At 48.3% G+C, this 22,008-nt stretch overlaps 1 protein-coding gene across 3 annotated transcripts in view; it reads left to right on the top strand.

Moving 5' to 3' along the window:
* Cacna1e (calcium voltage-gated channel subunit alpha1 E) overlaps positions 1–22,008 on the top strand; it is a 301,352-nt gene that overhangs the window by 213,887 nt on the left and 65,457 nt on the right. For 2 of the 3 annotated variants that reach the window (XM_026392834.2, XM_026392832.2), the window contains exons 9-22: positions 2,412–2,465; positions 3,110–3,199; positions 4,457–4,666; positions 5,557–5,669; positions 7,141–7,253; positions 7,595–7,726; positions 8,160–8,232; positions 9,035–9,152; positions 11,046–11,113; positions 12,617–12,714; positions 16,736–16,792; positions 17,941–18,594; positions 18,955–19,268; positions 21,168–21,324. In XM_026392834.2, the coding sequence (XP_026248619.2) occupies positions 2,412–2,465; positions 3,110–3,199; positions 4,457–4,666; positions 5,557–5,669; positions 7,141–7,253; positions 7,595–7,726; positions 8,160–8,232; positions 9,035–9,152; positions 11,046–11,113; positions 12,617–12,714; positions 16,736–16,792; positions 17,941–18,594; positions 18,955–19,268; positions 21,168–21,324 (2,251 nt within the window). The remainder of the gene's footprint in view (positions 1–2,411; positions 2,466–3,109; positions 3,200–4,456; positions 4,667–5,556; positions 5,670–7,140; positions 7,254–7,594; positions 7,727–8,159; positions 8,233–9,034; positions 9,153–11,045; positions 11,114–12,616; positions 12,715–16,735; positions 16,793–17,940; positions 18,595–18,954; positions 19,269–21,167; positions 21,325–22,008) is intronic. The other variant, XM_026392836.2, reaches the window with a different exon arrangement.

Here is a 22,008-nt window from a genome sequence, read left to right as displayed (position 1 = left end):
AGACTGCTGAGTGAGCTGGCAGCAGACCCAGAAAAGAACCTTCCCAGCCATGACAGTGATCCCACGCAGGGTCAGGTGGCAGGGTGCGCCATTCTTTTGTGGCTGTGCTGCTTCTCAGATACCTGCAAAATTCCAGGGCTTCCCTTTCTTCCAGTTAGCAAACCCAGCACTCTCCTCCTTCTAAGAAAAAAGACGGCACTGTGACGTCAAGTTGTGCTTCCTGGCCCTTCCCTTTACAAATGGAGCGTGAGTGAATCAGAGACATATGGGTTACATTTCCCTGGAAAGACAACTCCAGTTCGAAAGAGAACTTGGCAAGAGGCATTGGTGGGGGAGGGGTGGTTTCAGCACATCCAGAGCCCTCAAGCGCTTCCCAGAGATCCTCAGCACTCCCCACACCTCCCCTCTGCCTGGAGGTTCTCGGATCTTCCCATCTTAAAGCAAGATTCTGCTGCAGAGCAAAACTGACTCTCTGGCTAAGGTAATTAATGGGGCTATGAGGTGTTTTAATAAGGACCTAATTTTAAAGTGGTGCCCTCCACATAACATGTGCTATAAATGGCATTAAAAGGCTAAATATGCGTGCATGGAGGTGCACCCCACCATAACACTTAGCCTGTTAGCTTAGTGTTTCGCCAGAGGCTGCACTTAAGAAAGAAAGCTAAACATTTATGACTTGCATAATGGCCATCCTGCATAGTAAGGTCCAAGTCTCAAAATGTTCGCTTCCCCGGGAAATATATTATATATTCTGTTTTATATTCAGGTGGAGTTATGGTAATGGCTGTACCCTCTCCTACTTGTCCTTTTACAAGTTACTTGTTACAAGTACTTAAATTAAACTATTGTTTATTAGGGTCTGCTTAGAATTCCCAGCAGCTGGGATTTGGGGTATGATTGGCAAGGCTTCCGGCTCTCTGTCCTAGGTGTTGAGGAGGGGAGAGATCAAAACTCATGCATCTCACTGCCAGGAAGGCTCTCGGGAGTCCACCAGATTTGGGTCAGAAGGGCTATTTTATCGGTACTTCCTGTAGGGATGCTAGTGAGGTTTATTGCAATCTGAGGAAACGAGTATTCCTCAGATAATGTCCCATCTCTGGAATACAGGACTGCTCACCAGCAAACAATACCAACTGATTCTTCATTTTTCCAACACCAAATGGGTGTCTCAAGAATTTGGTTGAACTTTGATCTTCAACATCGCCCAAAGCTAGCATAGACCCCACAGGTTAGACAGTCCCTCTAGACTGTCTCCACTCCATATGCTGGAAAGAAGGGACACAGGTGACCTACATTTCTCCCTGACTGTATATTTGAAAGTCCCATGATCCTTGCCTCCACTCCTGACAAGTTCAACAACTTGCTAAAATTTCTTATAAAGGGCTCAACTTGGGAATTGCAATCTGTGAGGCAAGCTGTGTTTTGAGGAGGGTGCTCACCACCCTCCCTGCAGATGGATGTTTTCACCCAACCAAGAAACTTCCTAAACCATTGGTCTGGGGGTTTTATGGAGACCTCACTACATGGGCATGCTAAGTGTATTAAGTGCTTAATGCTTACATCACTGGCCACTATTGATTGAACTTGATCTCCAGCGCCTTTCCCTCCCCAGATGTGGAGATGGGAAGACACTAAAGTTCCAATTCTCTAATCATATGGTTGGTTTTTCTGTCCACCAGCCATCCAGGTTCCCTTTGCCTGCCGTGAGTCACCTCGTTAGCATAGAAGAGAGCGCTTTGTGCCAGGAGCTGGAGATGAAAACCAAATATTTATTATTATATCCTGGGGTAAATTCACAATGGGCCCAATCTTCTTTGGCTCAAGCTCTGCGCATCCAAGGCAAGACAGAGATGGTGGGCCACGAGAAAGCAGCCCACAAGTCTCGCTCCCCTCTCTGGGACCTTTAGGCCTCTTTCTTCGTCCCGTCCTAAGAGACATGGACAGGGCACAGCTAGAACGTGGTCTCACCTCTGGGTGAGTAGGTAGGTGTCACAGCCTAAGGGACATCGACAAAAGAAATAAGGATGATTCCATTACTAGAAAAGGGTTTAAGAGATTTGAAGAGAAAGAAACAAGTATAGAAGGGAAAAAAAAGGGACTTTTTTTTTTCCATCAACTTCGAGGATGTAGTTAAAAAGACCACCTCCTCTCACCACTCATGGTGTGCCCCTGAGAGGGTATCGGGAACAGGGCTGAATTTTTCAAACCCCAGGCTGCCCCTCACTGAGACCCCTTCCTGTTCTGTGCACCCTGTGCTCCTGGGTGGCACTCGGGCTCTTCTGTGCCGGCACATGTGACAGACTCTGAACCCTGTTGCCTTGAGCCAGCGCTGTCCCCAAGGCATCTCCATTTTGCACCATAATGTGGCATTAACAGAGCATTTACTAAACCGTTTCTTTTTTTCCATCTAGAGGAAGTCATGCTCGCTGAAGAAAATAAAAATGCTGGGACGTCAGCCCTGGAAGGTAAGGAAGTGTTCCAACACCCTGCTCCGTTTGCCTTTGCCCCTCTTCTGAGGCGGCAATCTCTCTTGATCAAAAGAAGAGAAAGAAAGAGAAGAGGGGCGCGCTGGGATTTGAGGCGCGAGTCTCTCTGTAATAAAACCCCTCATGCTTTAAAATGAAGGGAATTGAGTCACAGATTTAAATGCCTTTTAAAGTGATGAGAATGAAACCCCAGAGTTGCTTTGTTCCAGGGCATGTGATTGGTGTTGTGCAGTGCAAAGACCATCATCCAACCAGTGGTATAGAAAGGGATCTTGTTTTAAGATTTGTGGGGATCATCTTGGGACCACTTTCATTACCGGGAAGTGGCGTTATTTATGAAGAGCCAGAACACGTAGATTCGGAGTGTCTGTTCACCTAGTGCGTTTACACTAGCTCTAGCGAGGATTCCGGAGCTCTTGAGTTTCAGCAGGCGCGAGCGAGCGTAGCCCTCATGGTTCTGTAGACAGTCTCCATTTCTGTCACCCTGGCTCCAATACTAAAGGCAGACGCCTGTGTCACAGGGTCCTTGCATAAGGCCTCTTGCCTACAGCCCTCAAAGTTTTGTCCAGGATGATCTGGGTGTACTTGTGGCCTCTCACTGGCCTTCCCCTTCCCTGGCGTAGTGCTTCGAAGGGCAACCATCAAAAGGAGCCGGACGGAGGCCATGACCCGAGACTCCAGCGATGAGCACTGCGTTGATATCTCTTCTGTGGGTGAGTGATCCAGTCAGATCTTCTTTTACTTCTCTGGATCTCCCATGAAAATGAAGATCCTGTCTTTTGAGAAGAACCACAAGGAGGAAAAGAACCCACAGGATCCAGAACTTAGGGATATAATTAAGGGAAAGTGTGGGAATCGGATCTAGATGGCAGTGATTTAATTGGAGGAAAAAGAAAAGGAAAAGGAGCAGGGAATGCTGTTTATGTGAAATGCGGAGTTTAGGGTTCTCCAAGTGTGGCCCTTGTGTCTCATTTGCCAAGGTATCCTCTCTCTCCTGGGTGTGCTTCTGAGAACCCGTTTTGGGATACAGGCTGAGCATCCCTGATCCAAAATTCAGAAGTGTGAACCTTCTTGAGCAATGATATGGTGCCACAAGTGGAAAATTCTACACCATGGAATTTTGTTTCTTGTAAAAATTGTTAAGAATATTGTATAAAATTATCTCCAGGCTACGTAGGTAAGGCGTATACGAAACATAAATGAATCCTGTGTTTAGATGTGGGTCCCATCCCCAAGATATCGCATGATGTGTAGGAAATATTCCACTGAGAAAATCTGAACCCTGAGATGCTTCTGGTCCCAAAAATTTAAGATAAGGGATACTCATCCCGTGTTCAGGATGTTGAGAATCTACCTATTGCTTCTAGTGACCCAGACGTGAGAACTTAGTCATTTCCTTAACCGTAGTAGCACTTCCTTCCTTCCATCATGTGAAATTTAAACTAATTCCTCTTAACAACCCTTTGGTATTTCTGAAGTTCAATCCCAGGTTCTCTTACAGATTCTGGCCAATGGCAGGTTTTTCCTCCCAGAAAAGGGCAGGATCTCACTCCATCCTTAAAAGCAGAAGAGACTTACAAAGCTTTCTGTCACAAGTAGCAGCAATATCACAAATGCAGCAGAAGGATTCCGGTGTCTGAAGCATATTTAAAAGGAAAGAGCAGAGAGAAGCCCAATCTTTTACAAACAGACAAGATCCCATTAGGATTCAAGACACTGGGTGTTTGCCTGCTGTCCTGCCGGGGAGTCTTTTGATTTTCTAGGCCTGAGTCTTGGAGAGGAAAAACAGGGTCTGTGCCCGTGGAAATTACTTAGCCTGTAACATAGGGATTTCCCAGGCCTGCAATGTGGCGGTCACCTTGCCCTGGGACTCAAGCTGCCCACCTTGCCCTTTGGCTGCCTCCTGGCTGTGGAGGGTGATCCCAGGAGGTTTCGCAGCCTCATTCTTCCTCCTCGTTTCCCCCGCTTAGGTACGCCTCTCGCTCGAGCCAGTATCAAGAGCACAAAAGTAGACGGGGCCTCCTATTTCCGGCACAAGGAAAGGCTTCTGCGCATCTCTATTCGCCACATGGTTAAATCCCAGGTGTTTTACTGGATCGTCCTGAGCCTGGTGGCACTCAACACTGCCTGTGTGGCCATTGTCCATCACAACCAGCCGCAGTGGCTCACTCACCTCCTCTGTAAGTGAAGGGTGACTGCTTGGCCCCTCCTGAGGGCAGGTGATTGGGACAGGAATGAGAGCAAAGCATGGACAGCCTGACAGCCTCCCGTCGGCCCAAGGTTCTGTGCCTTTATACTGTGAGGGAGACCAGAGTCATCTTCGAGGGGCTAGGCTGTCGTACAGCTGCTCCCAGAATTTGGTTCTTATGGAATTAGGTAAACAAATCCTTGCCGATTAGTTAACAGGATGGGTTAACCTGGGGTATGTATTAGGAGACCTTTGTGGAATATCTTGAGGAGACTCAATGGTGAAAGTACTTCCTATTACAAAAGTCCCAGGGAGAAAGTTCTTCGGGCAATAGATACTTCACATGGACCAAAAGGTCAGCCCTGGGTAAGACTGCCACTGGGTACAACTGAGTCCAGGAGTTACTTACAGGTGGGTGGTGGGAGGGCAAGTCCAATTCTTCCATCTAAGCCATGATAAAGTTCTTTACTTCTCTTCTGAGATCATCCTCCACTCAAAGACCAATGAGAAACCTACTTCTTGAAAAAGAACAAAGCCTGGAACCCATCCAGGCTCAGCGAGTGTCCAGTTATCCTAACACAGCCAATGAAAGTCCCTAGAGTGTGTTGTCGTGGGCTCCTCTGGCGGGCGTGGTGGTGTTAGTTGGAGTGTGCAAGACCCCACACCATCTATGACCAAATGCTCTTCCTTTTTTTTTTTTTAATTGGTCGTTCATAACATTACATAGTTCTTAATACATCATATTACATGGTTGACAGCAGAATACATCAGACACTAGAAAGGCAATATGTCAATCAATGGAAGGGAAACTGATGTGATACAGCAATTTGTATACGGGGTAAAAGCGGGAGTTCATAATGCTCTTCCTTTTAACACTTTCAGACTATGCAGAGTTTTTGTTTCTGGGACTGTTTCTCTTGGAGATGTCCCTGAAAATGTACGGCATGGGGCCTCGCCTTTATTTCCACTCCTCATTCAACTGCTTTGATTTTGGGGTAAGTCCTCGGAAGCCTGCCTGTCTTTCTGCTTTGTGTTGCCATGCTGTGGTTTTAGATAAGCAACTTGCTCCACTGCTCAGCATGACCCATTGAAGTCAGAATTTGCAAAAGGAGAATGGATAAGAGGAGCTAGAGTGAGTTTAGAAGTGAACAGATCCTGGCCGTGCCAGGGTTTGTTTTGGTTTTTAAAACTCTTTGGTTTTTCGTGTTTGTGTTGATGTGTAACACATAATACTAAGCATATAGCTCAATGAAATTTTACAAAGCTACCCAGAGCCAGAATCTTGAACCACTTATTATCTTGGGGAAGTCTGGGAGAGAAGGACAAAGGACATAATTCTAGAGGTAGTTCTGTGAGAAAGCAAAGGTTATATATTTGGGTTTTTCTTCTATTTCTGTTAAAATTAGCATAATTATCCAGATAGACCCTCATGTAAACACACACACACACACGTGCTTTTATTCGCAAATCCCCCCATAGAACATTTTAATCAGCTGTTTACTTTCTACCTAACTTCTAGGTGTGCAGCGTCCCACCAGCAATCTCTAAAACGTTCACACTGTGTTTTGCTCCTGCAGGGATCGGGGGAGTCCTGTATGCCCTCCTGGGTGAGGGGAGTTGGCACTCCCCCTTTTTACGCAGAGTTCCACAGGTCTGCACACCCTGTGAGCAGAAGAATGAGGTCACAGAACTTTGGGTTCCTGAACCCCTCCTCTTTCTGCCAAACCTACTTCTTTTTCTGCCAAAGCTTAGTTAGGTGCTAAGGATTTCAAGCTCTTCTCAATCTACATTTTCACTTGGAACATATGGTTCTGAGTACAGGCAATTCGCAGGCATAACAGTTAGCGAGAGACCATTTTAACCTTGGTTTTCTCGTGTACGAACTTTTCAGCATTGCTGTAAGGATTAATTTATTATTTTTCTCAGCACAGTGACTAATATAGTAGACAATCAATATGGAACTAAAACAATAAATTGAAGTGTTAATTTGTAATTGCTTCTTTCTATAACAATCCAACCCTATGTAAATAATCATTGTCACACTGGGGTATGTGGGTCCTCAGTGACTAAAAGATATTTAACATAATGGGACCAGAACATTCTTGTTAACACTAAACTCTAGAATGATGAGAGAACAGGGACCCTCTGAGATTTCTAAATCGGCACATAATCTGTACTGATTCAAACTGGTTCCCAAGATGGACACATTGGGCCATACTGGTAATCCCAGCTACTCGGGACAGAGAATCTCAAATTGGAGGCCAACCTGGGCAACTTAGGGCACTGAGAGGTGAGTGGCAGAGTCGTATTTTTCTCTGGTACTTTCAAATATTAGTAGCCCGATTGGAGGTAGGCCCGGTTGGGGAACAGAGTCTTAAATTCTCCATAGCCCAGAGGGAGCTGTTGATTGTGTGCTCAATACCAGAATGCTTCTCTTCTCCCCTCACTGCTGGGTTTGCCTCTTAGGTCACAGTGGGCAGCATCTTTGAAGTGGTCTGGGCTATCTTCAGACCTGGTACATCTTTCGGAATCAGTGTCTTGCGAGCGCTCCGGCTTCTAAGAATATTTAAAATAACCAAGTAAGTAATGAGAATTTGGACTCCCAGTAGGGCCTTTTTCTGCCTTATTAAGTTTCTTTCCAGCCTTCTTTTTTTTTTTCCGGACCACAGATTTCCCTTCCCCGTTCCCCCTACTCCATTTTCCAGTTCCTCCTCCTTCTCCAAAGATAGACTAGGCAGATATCTATGGTGCCAGCTCTGGTGCTGCATTCCCCCAGGGGGCGATGCGCTGCTGCCATCTTCTCTTCCTGGAACTCTCCAAGTACAGCCTATTTTATAGACCCTCAGTCAGATGCTGACCTGGACTTGGGGATGACTCGATATCCAGTGTCCACAGCTGTGACCCTGTCTGGGTTTTCTAGGTACTGGGCTTCCCTCCGCAATCTGGTGGTCTCCTTGATGAGCTCCATGAAGTCTATCATCAGCTTGCTCTTCCTCCTCTTCCTCTTCATCGTTGTCTTTGCGCTGCTAGGAATGCAACTGTTTGGAGGCAGGTAAGTGCCAAGTGCCTTTCCTCTGAAGTCCAGGGTCATTGATTCCATCAACCCGCTACCGTCTCATTTGCTCTGGTTCACGGACTGAAAACAGCACAGTGCACATATGGGACCAATGTCTCTGCTTTTAGCCCTTCACACTGTAGGGGTGCTTGTTCTGGGGACCTATGCTTTTGGAACTGTCCCTGAAGTGTACAACAGGGAGTCTTGTAATTGACAATCGGCCCAAATCCTGTCTTATTAACCACACCTTTCAAAGTGCATAGTTCATCAATACAAGTCACTGCTACCATCTTCATAAGGCACATGGGATGGGGTAAAGTAGGGGAAAGGGGAGATGTGGAGAAAGGAGAAAAGTGGTGAAGCTGTGATCTTGGGAGAATGTGGTACACGAGATTCCCATTGCATTTTCCTCTCCAAATCTCCTTTTCAGGTTTAACTTTAATGATGGTACTCCTTCTGCAAATTTTGATACCTTTCCTGCAGCCATCATGACTGTGTTCCAGGTATGAGGTTGATAATCTAGAAATGCTGTGTCACTTAGGCTCCACATGAGGGACGACAATGTCTTAGAGGGTGGGAGACTCCTGTTTTTCCTCTCCAGGCCCCTCCCAGGGAAGAGGGTACTCTTCTTTTTAAACAATACCACAATCCCTTGGATTTCTGTGGCTTGGTTTTTAACCCATAACAAAAGAATTCTATTATGCTCACCTCAGTGTCGTCTCCCTATGTCCGAGTTTGCATGACACAGAGTTGGACACATTCAGTCAAATCACATTTGTGGTTGCCTGAAATCTGGAGCATCTTCTAATCCACGTGATCATTTAAAGAGGTTTTTTTTTTTTTTTTTCCATGTTCCCTTCAAAAAAAAAAATGCTATCAACATTGATAGCATGTTAGATTCTTTCAGATAAAGAGAAACACTACTTAAAAATCTGAGGCTAAACTGGAGCCCATGAGGCTCTCTTCAATAATGCTACTGTCTCTGGAACTAAGTGTTGTCGGCTCTAGAAACAATCAGGTATTGATCAGTCCACCTGATCTATGTGAGTCCCACGGGGCCTGCCTGAGCTGGAGCTGGGAATCACTCTGTAGTCGGAGGAATAGAACCATTCGTTTTGATTTCCTTCCATTTTCCATGCCCAAAATTCTCTTGTAAAACAAAAGAATGTTTAGGATTATTCATAGGATTGACCTCACCCCCAGTAGGCAGACCAAGCAAGGAGGTAGATGGAAAAGATCCAGTCTTAGGATTTGCCCTTTGCACTGGCCCAAAGTCCTGATGGGCCTGTCCTTTGCTCTGTGTAGATCCTGACAGGGGAGGACTGGAATGAGGTGATGTACAATGGGATCCGCTCCCAGGGTGGGGTCAGCTCCGGCATGTGGTCAGCCATCTACTTCATTGTGCTCACCTTGTTTGGAAACTGTATCCTTTTGAGATGCTCTTCTCTGTACTGACACCTTCCTGGACCAGCACCTGAGGAGGGTGTGGTGGTAGACATGGTAGAGCTTGGGTGGGCAAGGAGAAAGGTCACAAACATTGCTTGGTGTACTAGAGGAAATATGGATTCTGGTCTTTGAGAACTCGTGTGCTAGTTCTGTAAAGAATACAAACCCGAGACAGAATTATCTAAATGCACAGTCTGCTCAAATAGTCACAAACATGTCCATCATGTTGAATGGTTGGAGAGACTCTGAATGAACACAATACAAAAGGACAAAGATCATTGTAGGCTGAAATAATGGATGGATTTAATACTAATGAATTAATTAAATGATAATATAAAAAGTCTGCCACATAGTAAAATTTTAAAAATATTAGTATTATGATTAATATTACTCATGCTAATTAATGCTAATACTGAGCATTAATAACATTATAAAATAACATAACTGTTATTTTTGTGTGACTCCCTGGGCAGCTTTCTTTTTATACATTTCTTTAGTTTATAATCTTCCTCTGAACTCTGTAAGTTTTCAGGGATGTGCTTGCTATTCAGCATAGCTAATATTTATTGAATTTATGCTGTCTGTATGTGAGGCCTTACACTCTGTGCCATACGGGCACATTTCATCTAATCCTTGCTTTATAAGGAGAAGAGAAATGACCTGATGGGGTCAAGCAACAGCTAAATTGTGAAGTAAGATTAGAAACAAAATCCTCTAGCTCCAAAGCTTATATCTGGTTAAAAGATCTAGACCAGGAAGATTTAAGTTTGAATCCCAGCTATCCTGCTGGCAGGTGTGTGGCCTTGGAAAAGTCATTTAGAGTTTTTGGTTTTCACATCTCAAGGGAAAATAACAATATCGCCTCTGTTCATAGTGAATATGGAATAAGATAATTATTTGACTATACCTTAAAAACTGCAAACTACCATGTGATGATTAGATAACCTGGGGGAATGGAACTTGCCTTGAACTGGGATTAGTATTGCCAAAAGGGAGAGCCATGGCTGTAGTTCTGCATTTTCTACAGTCTTGTGAAAAAGAAATACTTTAAGTTTTTTGCCCTGAAAACTTCTAGAGATCAGAGAAGACTATAAACATGAGAAATTCTTAAAAAGAAAGCTACAAAATGAGTCACAAAGATGGAAGGCCAGGTTGTCACAGTGGCACCTTAATTTTTCCTGTTATTCTGAGGATAGCCAGAGTTGGCCTTTTATGCAAGAATCCATTTTATGTTCTGCAACACTTGGGTCTTGAAGACAGAAAATTGGGGATTCAGGGGCTAGAGCGTGGAATAGAAGTGGATTTCATAACGAATCGTGTCTGTGCTGTGACATTTTGTTAAATGAACCATGGAAGCCTCCTAGGACCTGAACAAGAAGAAAGAGAAGCAAGTTTTAGGGTACCATTATTGAGAGTTGCTCGGTGACAGGGATGTGGGATCTCATTTCCTTTCATCTGTAGGGACAGAATAATGCCCATTGGTCCAGGCGGGGTTCAGTTCAAGCCTCCCAGGAAGGAGAAATGAGCTCCTGCCCTCAGCTGTCTGCTCGTCTTGTTCTGTGATTCTCTTTCTTGCCATTTATTGCTGTGAGTCGGGCACCGTCGTCTGGAGGCCTCCTCGCCCCACGGGGCCTCCTAGGTGGTTTGCTTCAGACATTCTTGGTCCTTTGTAAACAGAAGATATACAAAAGGAGGAAAGACATATCCTCTTTCTCCTTCCAACAGCATGGCACAGCATTTCCCCACACCACCACCCCACAGACCCTAGCATCTTCTCCTGCCAGTGTCCAGGAGGGTTAGACGGAGAGGTGGCCTCACAGACTTGCCAAGGCTTTTGCTTTTCTCACTTATCCTTAACCCATAACCCCAGACACACTACTGAACGTATTCTTGGCCATTGCTGTGGATAATCTGGCCAACGCTCAGGAGCTGACCAAGGTAAGCCTCTGGGAATCGGATGGTTTTCTAGCACCATTGGGGGGTCCCCTGGCCCTAGGAACTCTCAGGAAGTCTGCATTGCATGACTGAACCTACCAGGGAGACCTCTTCTGGAAGCTTCTGGACAGTTGGAAAGTGACATATTCATACAGGAAGCATGGTTCCCTTTCACTGAGTTTGCTATTGCTAAGTCCAGACCAGCCTGGGGGTCTCATGGGCTATAGGAAACAACTCATTCTGTGAGTCCTCAAAGGGGTCCTTTCCAGGATTATGACATGAACAGTCAGGGGAAATTCTAGAGCTCTGGATTTTAAACTGCACCTCTTCTACAGTGATCTGTGAGTGTGACCTCCATCATGCAACCTAACCTTTAAGGTTTAGGTTTGGGTGTGAGAGGAGTGGGGTAAGGAAGTTCTTGCTGCTGGGGTATTCCAATGGCCATGGTTATTCTGAGACAGTGTCAATGAAGCGAGACACTACATTTCTCAAGAGCTCTTTCTTTCTTTCCTCCTCCTCTTCTCTCCAAATTGCAGAGGGGAGGTCTAAGGAGATAAGTGAAAACTCTTCTCCCCACACAATGCAAATTTGTTTGGGGAAGAGGCACAGAGCATGCTGGTAACTTTGTTCAGCTTTCCCCTTATATTCTCTGAAGTGTTGCTTGCTCTCCTTCCATTGCTTGAGGGTCTTATCTGCCTGGTATGGTAGGAAGGATACCACCAATAGTATCTGAACGCTGGGTTTGAACCCCACACCTGGCACTTACTGGCTGTTCTAGCTTTGGCTAGACTCCTGATTTCTAGAGCATCCTTTTCCTCCTATGTAAAGATGGGAATGGTATATATCCTCTGTGGGCCTCACAGCATTACCCCAAGGATCAGGTGAAAGAATGTGTGTGGAAACCATAGGATGCTAGGGAGATGTGTGTGTTCTTGATGCTTCTAGTCACTCTACCTGAAATAATTTTCCTTGATGTCATCATTTATGAGCAGGAATACAGGTGAGGAAATGAAATCTCTGCCTGAGAAGAACCCAGGGTGGAGCCAATTAGCTATGCAGGGAAGTTGCCGTGATGGGGTGCCAGGCCTCAATGCTTGTTTTAGGGGGGCTCTGCGGGAAAGAACTCTGCTCTGTCATATCTAAACACTGCAGGACATCTGAGAAGTGTCACCTCTTGCCGCTGACCTCTGTAGCCTGGGCCAGCTCTGCTAAGGGCTCAGGGAGGAGTGGATGTTTATAGGTCTCCTGAGCAGCTTATGGGGGGCTGGGTGTAGGGGGAAAAGGAGCATTTCTGGCCCTGTGGGGCCTGTGAGCCTCCTGGCTCCTAAGAGGCCTGGTCTCTAGTCATCAGGTCTCTAATGCTGCTTCACCTCAGGCTGCCTTGTTCACCCTCTTCCTTGGCTTGCCCACTTCTCCTGTTCTTCAGAATGCCCTCTGGGGACACCTAGAGGAAGCTTCTCTCCTTCATGGGGATCCAAAGCAAAGCCATCTCTGTTTTATGTCTAGGATGAACAGGAAGAAGAGGAGGCCTTCAACCAGAAGCATGCACTGCAGAAGGCCAAGGAAGTGAGCCCGATGTCCGCGCCTAACATGCCTTCCATCGAGTGAGTCCACCGCCCCCTCTCCTGACCCTGGGCATCTACTGTACCAAAGCCAGTCCATCAACTCATAAAATGATGGATTGTAGGAACGTGCCTCCCCCATGCCAGGAATATTCCTGAGAACGCAGCAGAACACAGGACGGAAGTTTCTGTTCTCGTGGAGAATGATAATAAACCTGCACATTTCAGACAGCAGTAAGTGTGGCAAAGTGAGCAGAACAGGTCGTAAGGCAAGAGTTTGGGGAAGATTCTTTAGAGGGACTCTATGGGAGGCAGTGTGTAAGCAGAGATCTAAACCTAGAGAAGGCAGTTGGGTGACATTTTAAAGAATGTATTTCCCAGCAAGGACCAGCATGGCTGAGGTGTAGTGAAGGAGGTGGCAATGCCAGGGAGGTGGGCAGGAGCCAACTCAAAGGTACCTAATCCCCAGGTGAAGGAATTTAGCTTTTATTCTAATTGCAGCCACTGGAGGGCTTGCTGTGGGAGGATGAGGAAATAGGATTGACACTTCAGAAGGTCACTCTGCTCTGTGGAGAATGGATTGTGGGGCCAAGAGTGGAGGCAGAGAAACAGGGTTGGTTCTTAAAGTAAGTGATGGCGACTTAGAGGCGGGTAGTGGCGATGGAGTCAGTCAGAAGTAATCCCATTCGGTCTGTGTTTTGGAGTGAGAACCAATGGGACAAGCTGGTAGATTAGATGCAGCAGGGGTGAGGGTGACGAGATGAAGAAACAAAAGTGGCTCCCAGGTTTTAAGGTTTCGAAGCTTAAACAGCTGGGTAGAAGGTGGTGATATTTACTGATCCCCTGGAGATGGTGGAAATCTAAAGTTCATTTTGGCCACATTAAATTTGAGACACTTCTAAGGAATCTAAGTGTTTGGATAGGCTATTGGTTACACGAGTCTAGAGCTTAGAAGAGAAGTCAGGATTAAAATAAAGATTTGGAGGAAGTCATTTGCATTTAGATGGTATTTAAGCCATCAGTGTGGGTGAGATGACCCAGGGAGAGTGGGAATAGGGAAGAGAGGAGCTGAGGACAGTGGCTGAGCATGCGCCTGCCTGCGCTTCAGGTCTGCCGGAAAATTCAACAAATGAGGCTGAGGGGGTGCAGCCAGGAGTCGGGAGAACAGGGAAGCTGTGTCCTGGAACCTGTCGGAGAAACCCTGCGGGAAGGAGGAGTAGGAGCCGCCCTACCTGCTATTAAAGGACCGCTTAGGATGGGGACAGAAAAGGGACCCTTGGATTTAACAAGAACTGTTAGCCAGGTGGGAACAGAATCCAGGTGGACTAGATTGGGGAGAGAAGGGGAGGTGACAAAGTGGAGGATTCAGCCTGGATCCAGGGCTACAGGTAGAACTAGGGCCTTTAGCCTGGGCCCTGCAGGGGCCTGGCCTCTCCCTTGTGAGAGGGAGAGGTCTGGGAGGAGGGGCTCAGAGCCTGTCATTGCTTTGGTCCTGCATGAGGCCTGTGTGAGTGGCCCAGAAGGCATCAATGGGGTGGGTCTGAGCCCCTGGGAGGTAGAACTCTATCCTGACACCAGACCTTGTCACTCTTACTTGAAGCTGGTAAGGGAGGAGTTCTTGAGGACCCAGTGTTTGTGGGAGGTTCTCCTGACTGGCCTTCGCCTCCCCTTGTAGGGATACTCCCAAGTTCTGTGTGGGGAAGGGAGTCCCACATCACCATCATCTTGTTTGCATTGTTCAAAATTGCAAAGGCCTGGCTCCTGGCCCCTCTTATGTGAGTGGGAGAAAAAAAAAAATCATCAAAGATGGATGAGGCAATGCCAAATAATTGCTTCCTCTTCAGAGTATTCTCTGGATCTTGAGTGATTTCTACCTACCTTCCCTGAACTCATGAATTTGGGCTAAAACACATGCACAGGTATAAAAATGGGGATGGAGAGGACTGGTTGCTGCTCATGAGTGGGTGGCTCTATTTACTGACATGAGGATGCCTGGGGGAGAAGTGGGTTTGGAGAAATGTGATTTGGGACAGTGGTTGGCCCAGAGTAGAAACTCACTATTTATGGAAAGAAAGAATGAATGAAACGTGGGTAGGCACCGGGCTCTGGGAATGGAGCCATGTGCCTCAGGGCACAGTGAGATAGAAGGTGCTACAAATTTCCAAGGTGAGCCAAGACCTGGGCTCTAGTTCCCACACGTGTGCTGTTGGCCATGGTAACCACAGGGGGTGTGTCCTACTGCGGTATGCAGGCCAGACCCCTGATTTCTGATCTGTAGTGTAACTAAGTGCAAATGACTGCAAAGGAAAAATGGGAAGGGCATCGTGGCAAATAAAGGTGTCGGAGTGCTGGTCCTAGTTCTGTCACTTACTGCGACTTCAGAAATTCTATTTCCCTATCTTTGAAAAGGGAAGGGTGCCCTTTGCCCTTCCTGTTCCACAAGGCTATGGTCGGATGCCCACAAGGTCACATTTGCGTGATTTGAAGATGCGGATAGTTCTTTGTGTGGTTTTCGGCATGAATGTGAATTTGGATCTTTGTCTATGTGAGTAGAAAGACGAAGAAGTGTGAAGTGTGTGTCTGATGTGTGTGACAATCAGAATTTGGCTTCTCTTTGGCCTGGCCTGTGTGTGTATGTTTGTATGTCCATTTCTTTTTCTTTTTTTTTTTTTTTTGGTGTGTGTGTGTGTGTGTGTGTGTGTGTGTGTGTGTGTGAGACAGAATCCTTCCATATACTCGCACCTTTACATTCTTCTGGAGGGCTGGCATTTGAATATTTGAAAATTTGCAAATAGATGGGATGTTGTGCTTTTCCTGGCGGGCTGTGCCTGCTGCCTGTCTGGAGTGCATGTTCTATTTCCCTCTGCTGCCCGTGCTTCTCGGCACCCCACCCAACCTGTGCCTAGTGGCAATGCGGGCTGCAGATGCTGAGGGATGTGTTCAATGGAGGTGCTTACACGCATCTCCACAATCTTCACCACAGTGTTGGCATCAATGGGTGCTTGTGTGCATACACGCACTGGGCCTCCTCTAGATACCCAAAGGGAGGCTCACACCAGCTGCCTCTCTTCTCCCTCAGGCCTGCCCTTGGATCAGGCTCCTCTCTGGACATGAGTGATGTGGCAGGCGGCAGTGTTAGATCGCATAGCATGTTCTGCCTTGGGGGTGATTCTCTCAGGGAAGGAGCAGCATTTTCCCACCTCCCAGGTCCAGCAGGGCCCACTGGGCTGGGCCAAGTTCAGCAGTCCAGGGGCTGGAGCAGACTTGCTCTAAGGATATCCTAGATGTGTTGTCTTCCTCCTGAGCATGGACCCTGTGCTGACAGTCTCATTTCACCACACAGCCTGTCCACAGATGGCACCTCTGTCACCCTGACCTTCCATTAACCTGTATTTATAAGGACAGTGTGTGTGGGGAAGAGATATTTTTCTGAATAAAACTAAGAAAGTCGATACTGTGCTTTACCCATTGAGCAGACTGAACCTCTGGCCAGGGCATCATGCATGCAGATGCAGAGGCACTACTTGCATCTTGGAGGATGTGGGTGGTGGCACATGGTAGCCCTGCCTTTGGCCATAGGCTGCTCTGAAGCCTCATGGGTATGCATGGCGGAGCATTTATTCCCTGCATGTTTTGTGAGATGGAGTCAGGATCTGCCATAGGAGTGGCAGGTAGGGGAGTCACCTATGTGAATGTGCTTTGTTATCTGGAAATGATCAGGGAGAAGGGAGGACTGCTCATCAAAGTTGCCCAAATTCTCTGAAGGATGGGCAGGTGGAGGTGTGAGTGCCACTGGGCATGACATTTGAGCATCTGTATGAACTGGTATGATCTCTTTGTCCCTGCATGTGTGCTTCAAACATGAGATCCATGTATTTGCTAATAGCAAGGACTCAAAAGTTGCCACTCGGTTGGAGCGGTGAAGACGGGGAGTCCACAGCACCTGTGGCGAATCTGCAGACGGCCGAGGACTCTGACCTCCCTCCAGAAATCTGCTGGTGGCTTGGGGCTTGAGCTTTCTAGAGGTTGGGGTGAACTGAACCTGTTCATTTTTCTTTCCCAGAAGAGACAGAAGGAGAAGACACCACATGTCGATGTGGGAGCCACGCAGCAGCCACCTGTATGTGTGTACCGGTTTGCGTGTTTGTGAGTGGTTCTGTGTGGGTGTGGGGACAATGTGTTTTTGTCCTTGCTGTGGACAAAGTGGCAGTGGGTGTGCATGTCAGCGTGTGCCTCGGCGTGTGTGTGTGTTTCATGCCCATGACCTGTGGACGTGCCCTTCTGCACATTTCAACGTGTGCTTCTGTCAGCGTGTGTCAAGTACGCGGCCCTGTGCGTTGTTGCTCTTGTGTGTGGCCTGTGAGTGGGCATGTGTTGGTAATTAGCACTGGGTGTTCCCCCCATAGCAGTTGTGTACATCTGTGTGGGCCTCGGCGAGGATGTGTGTGGGTACATGAGTCCCCTTGACAGTGGTGGGCGTGTGCCCGTGACATGTGAGGAGTGTCTGTCCTTCTGCCCTGGGAGCCCTCTCCTGTGCGCTCTTCTGCATGCCTCACATCTGCATTCCCACTGCCACGTGGTTGCTCCTCTAGGCCTGTGAGCTGCAGAGCTCAGGACTCAGGAGTGATTTTTGAGCAGGAGCTGGTGGTAGTCTCTGTGCAGACCGTCTCCTGTGGGTTTTATCAGCTCTTATGGAAGAGACCCACAGGCCTGTCACTTTGGGGGGACAATGTCAAGATTTTTGCTACATAGATCTACTTGCCACTGTTCTTAACCTCTGTTGGTGTGTGAGCGTGGTACGTCTCCACCCTCGCTATTCCAGGCTGCAGTCTAAGGGAAAAGCAAGGGAGACGAAGGGGAGGAAATCTCTGACCTAGAATCCAGGGCCATTGGTGGGTACGGAGTGGGCTCCAGCTGATGTCCTGAATCCAAGGAGAACCAGGGAGCGAGGGCCTTTGTACAACCGCCCTCGTAGACTCTGGGGACGTGGGAGTCGGTACTAGAGCTGATCCCTCCCCTACCCCTTGGCTACTGCAGAACAGGGATTGGAGGGAAGAGCACCGTGGACTGGACTGGGAGGCATGGGTCCATTGACCTACCTATTCATGGCCACTCTGCTCCTTGCATCTCTCTGTGCTTCCTGTCTCAGGTCTGAGGCGCTCCCATTTGCTCCCCCACCTTGTGCCATTTGCTCATGGCCCCCGTGGCCGCCCCCCTTGACCTGTGGCTGTTGGGTTCTGATGGCGCTCCCCGTTTCCCCTTTGCCAGGAGGGAGCGGAGGCGCAGGCACCATATGTCCGTGTGGGAGCAGCGCACCAGCCAGCTGAGGAGACACATGCAGATGTCCAGCCAGGAGGCCCTCAACAAGGAGGAGGCCCCGCCGATGAACCCCCTCAACCCCCTCAACCCACTGAGCCCCCTCAACCCGCTCAATGCTCACCCCAGCCTCTACCGGAGGCCCAGGCCTATCGAGGGCCTGGCCCTGGGCCTGGGCCTGGAGAAGTGCGAGGAGGAGCGCATCAGCCGTGGGGGATCCCTCAAGGGGGACGGAGGGGACCTGACCAGTGTCCTGGACAACCAGAGAAGCCCTTTGTCCCTAGGCAAGCGGGAACCACCATGGCTGCCCAGGCCTTGTCATGGGAATTGTGACCCCACCCAGCAGGAGACTGGGGGAGGGGAGACTGTGGTGACCTTCGAGGACCGAGCCAGGCACAGACAGAGCCAGCGTCGTAGCCGGCACCGCCGGGTCAGAACAGAAGGCAAAGAATCGACCTCGACCTCCCGCAGCAGGTCTGCCAGCCAGGAGAGGAATCTGGACGAAGGGGTGCCTGCCGAGGGGGAGCAGGACAGTGAGCCCCGGGGAAGCCACGGGGGCAAGGAACCGACTATCCACGAAGAGGACAGGGGCCAGGACTTGAGGAGGTAAATGAGTCCCCAGAGTGCCTAGAGGCAAGTAGCACAGGACAGGGGAAGGAATTCTTCAACAGGAGGCTTTCTCAGCCTGTTTCCCCTTTAATAAAATGGTAGATGAGGCTGAAATGCCCTTTAGAAGGTGTGAATGAATATCCCAGGCAATGGGCTCCACCCCCCGAAGACGATGTCCCGTCTTCTCGGGCATCTTTGCTGGGGGTGGGCACAGGTGGAGGTCGGGAATAAGGCAGTGGATGTGGCCTGCGGGGCTTGCCCCTCCACCTGGCCCTGGCCGAGTGGGGCTGGAAGGCATGCTGCTGTGTGTGCTCAGCAGGCCCCTCCAGCTCTGGCCACCTCTCCCTCCCTCTCCAGAACCAACAGTCTGATGGTGTCCAGGGGCTCTGGGCTAGCAGGAGCCCTCGATGAGGCAGAAACGCCCCTAGTACTGCCCCAACCTGAGCTGGAGATGGGGAAGGATGCCGCGCTGACCGAGCAGGAGCCGGAAGGCAGCAGTGAGCAAGCCCTGCTGGGCAACGTGCAGCTGGACGTGGGCCGGGGCATCAGCCAGAGCGAGCCTGACCTCTCCTGCATCACGGCCAACACTGACAAGGCCACCACTGAGAGCACCAGCGTCACGGTCGCCATCCCCGAAGTGGGCCCCTTGGTGGATTCAACAGTGGTTCACAGTGAGCACAGTCCCTGGCCCCTTTCCACCCACTGCCCACCCCACCCAGGGCCAGGCACAGCTGGCTCTGGGGTCCTTGCAGCAAAGCTTCATAGAAAGTCCCCACCAAAAGTTCTTCGGGTAGAACATGGTGGTGGCTTTCTTTTGCAAAATGAAAAGGTTTTTTTCTCAATCTTATTTTTGCCCATAAAATTTCCTTAAGCTTTGGTCCTGTGACTATCCTAGATTCCTCAGAGGGATCCTATGTGACTGGGTACCCAGTTCCATGTCCAGCTATTTGATTTAACTTTTGAATATTCTGTGACCTCTATGGTGCTCTGTCACCAGGGCAATGAGGAGGGAACCCCTGCTAGGGTGCACTGTGGCAAGAGGGCTCTTTCTGGCCCTGGTTCTGCTCACTAAAAGTGGCCTCCCAAAACCTCTGCATCTCTACAGACCTCAGTTTGGCATCTGTAAAGTGAGCCTTGAACTAGAGAATCTGAGGTCTTTCCTTGCTAACATTTTATGATTCCATTACTCTTTATCAATCTTTTTCTCCTACGAGCTTTTAGTCCCACTTTCTCTCTGAAGAAGTTCCTTCAGGCAACAGATGTTCATCTGTGAAACTTTAAAGGGAAACACAGCAAAAAAAGATTATTTCACCTTTGACCCCACCCCACCCCTCCCAGCCTCAGTCCCACCAGCTATACCCTCCTGAGTTGTTTTCCTTCCACTTTTCCACACTTTTCTTCCACACGTCTTCTCCTGTTCTTGTTTGCCTTTTTTCCATGGCTTGCTCTCTCTTCCTTCATATTTTCCACAATCAAAATGCCAGTTCTGCTTTGAAAAGTGAAATCTCGCGTGTCCAGTGCTTCCTGGGGCTAACTCGGTCGTGTCTGAGGACTCCAGACTCGGTCTCTTTTGGTGTCTGTTTGATTTTATACTTTAATAAATGTTTTGGATCCTCCTTCATGAGAAATAGCCCAAGAGAGCTTGACTGTCCCTCTGTTCCCATTCCAGGGCTAGTCTGTGGCCTTGGGCACAGGTATGTGTGTGATAGGAAGGCTTTTGGATACACCACATGAGTCACCTTTTGGAAGGCCCCAGCGAGGTAACAGGACCACAGAAGTTTGCTGCCCACCCAGGGTTCCAGGATAGAGTCACTCACTGAACAGAGTAGTGGGAGGGGCTGGCTGGGTCCCCCTCCCTATTCTGTTAGCCTCAGCCTCCAGCCATCTTCACCTATATGGGGACTCGAGTATGGAAACAGAACAGCGGCCCAAGAGGTCCACTCATCCGCTGGCTCCATGGTCCTCCCAGCTTGGTCCTCCACAGACCCATATTCGTATGACTACTGCATTCTCATCTCTACATTCGCCACGGCTAGAAAAGGCACAGCCAAAGACGGCAGCTGCAAACAGAGTAATAGTTTCTTGAGATCTTCCCCTGCAGCGTGATGTCAGTGATGTCATTGAAAGCATATAGGATTTTGAATCCCAAACCCATCCTGGCTGTATGACCTTAGGCAAGGTGCTTATATCCTGGAACTGTCTGTACAATGGGAATAATGATTTATGCCACTCAGGGTTTATTGATATAAAAATTCAGTGAGTTCAATAAGAATCCGGAGTTTAAATATCTAAATTTTGTAAATTTTTCAAGCATGCTGTTTGCTGGGCCATAGAAATTCAACTGTAAAAGAAGAGACGTGACCATTATCCTTTGTGTGGCATAGAAGATTATGTCACATAGAATTTGGACAAGGGGAAGGGCTTAACTTTATTATAGAAAATACCCCCAGTGTTTGCAGAGAGCCTGGCTGGGGGCATCCTGGCACCCCTTTCCCAGCTGTGCTGTCCCCAACTGTAATGGAAGGGCACTATGCCACGTTTCTGAAAATTCCAACATGTTCCTCTTGCAGTTAGCAACAAGACTGATGGAGAAGCCAGTCCCTTGAAGGAGGAAGATATCAAAGAGGAGGAAGAGGAGGTAGAGAAGAAGAAGAAGAAGGAGAAGCGTGAGACAGGCAAAGCCATGGTGCCCCACAGCTCCATGTTCATCTTCAGCACCACCAACCCGTGAGACACTTTCCAGTGCTACCCCTTTGGCATGAGGGCAGATAACCTGGGTTTGAGCCAGAGTGATAGGAGGAGGGATGTGAGCCTTCCTAGTAGAAGGTGACCAGACATAGAAGCATCCAGGATCCAATAGGTGAGGTCAGCCGTTAAGTCAACAGCCTCTTAACTCTGTGCCCACAGTCTACAGAGTAACTGAAGATGGGAGAGATGTCATGAGAAAAGAACCCCTTCACCCATTCTTTGGTCAGTAAGTGGTGTGGAGGGAAGAAGGATATTTACTTGAGGAGGTGTCACCAAACATCCCAAAAGAGAGCAGAGCTGAGACCATAGATCCTAGAATGACCACATCATCCACAGGAGTTTCAGTGGGCATGCTCTCAAAGCAGAGCTTGGTGAATGAGATGAGGTTGTCGGGGAAAAGTCTAGAAGGTCAAGTTCAGGAAGGATAGGATTTGGAAGAAGCAACTGCCTTCTGCCCTGGAAGTGACATGCAGATCATCTTCTGAGACTAGGAGGACACAGAAACCTTTAATGGGCACACGGATGGCAGGGTTCAGGTGGGACTCTGGGACGGGAGGAACCTAGGTTAAGCCGTCAGTCATCGTAAGGCTGGAAAGTAGAATATAGAATATACTTCCATCCCAATAGCCTGTGAAAACCAATTGCTGTTCTTATCAGGAATTT

This window comes from Urocitellus parryii, chromosome 9, assembly GCF_045843805.1.
Source record: "Urocitellus parryii isolate mUroPar1 chromosome 9, mUroPar1.hap1, whole genome shotgun sequence".
In the NCBI taxonomy this organism is placed as follows: domain Eukaryota; kingdom Metazoa; phylum Chordata; class Mammalia; order Rodentia; family Sciuridae; genus Urocitellus; species Urocitellus parryii.
This window is presented reverse-complemented; position numbering and strand designations above follow the sequence as displayed.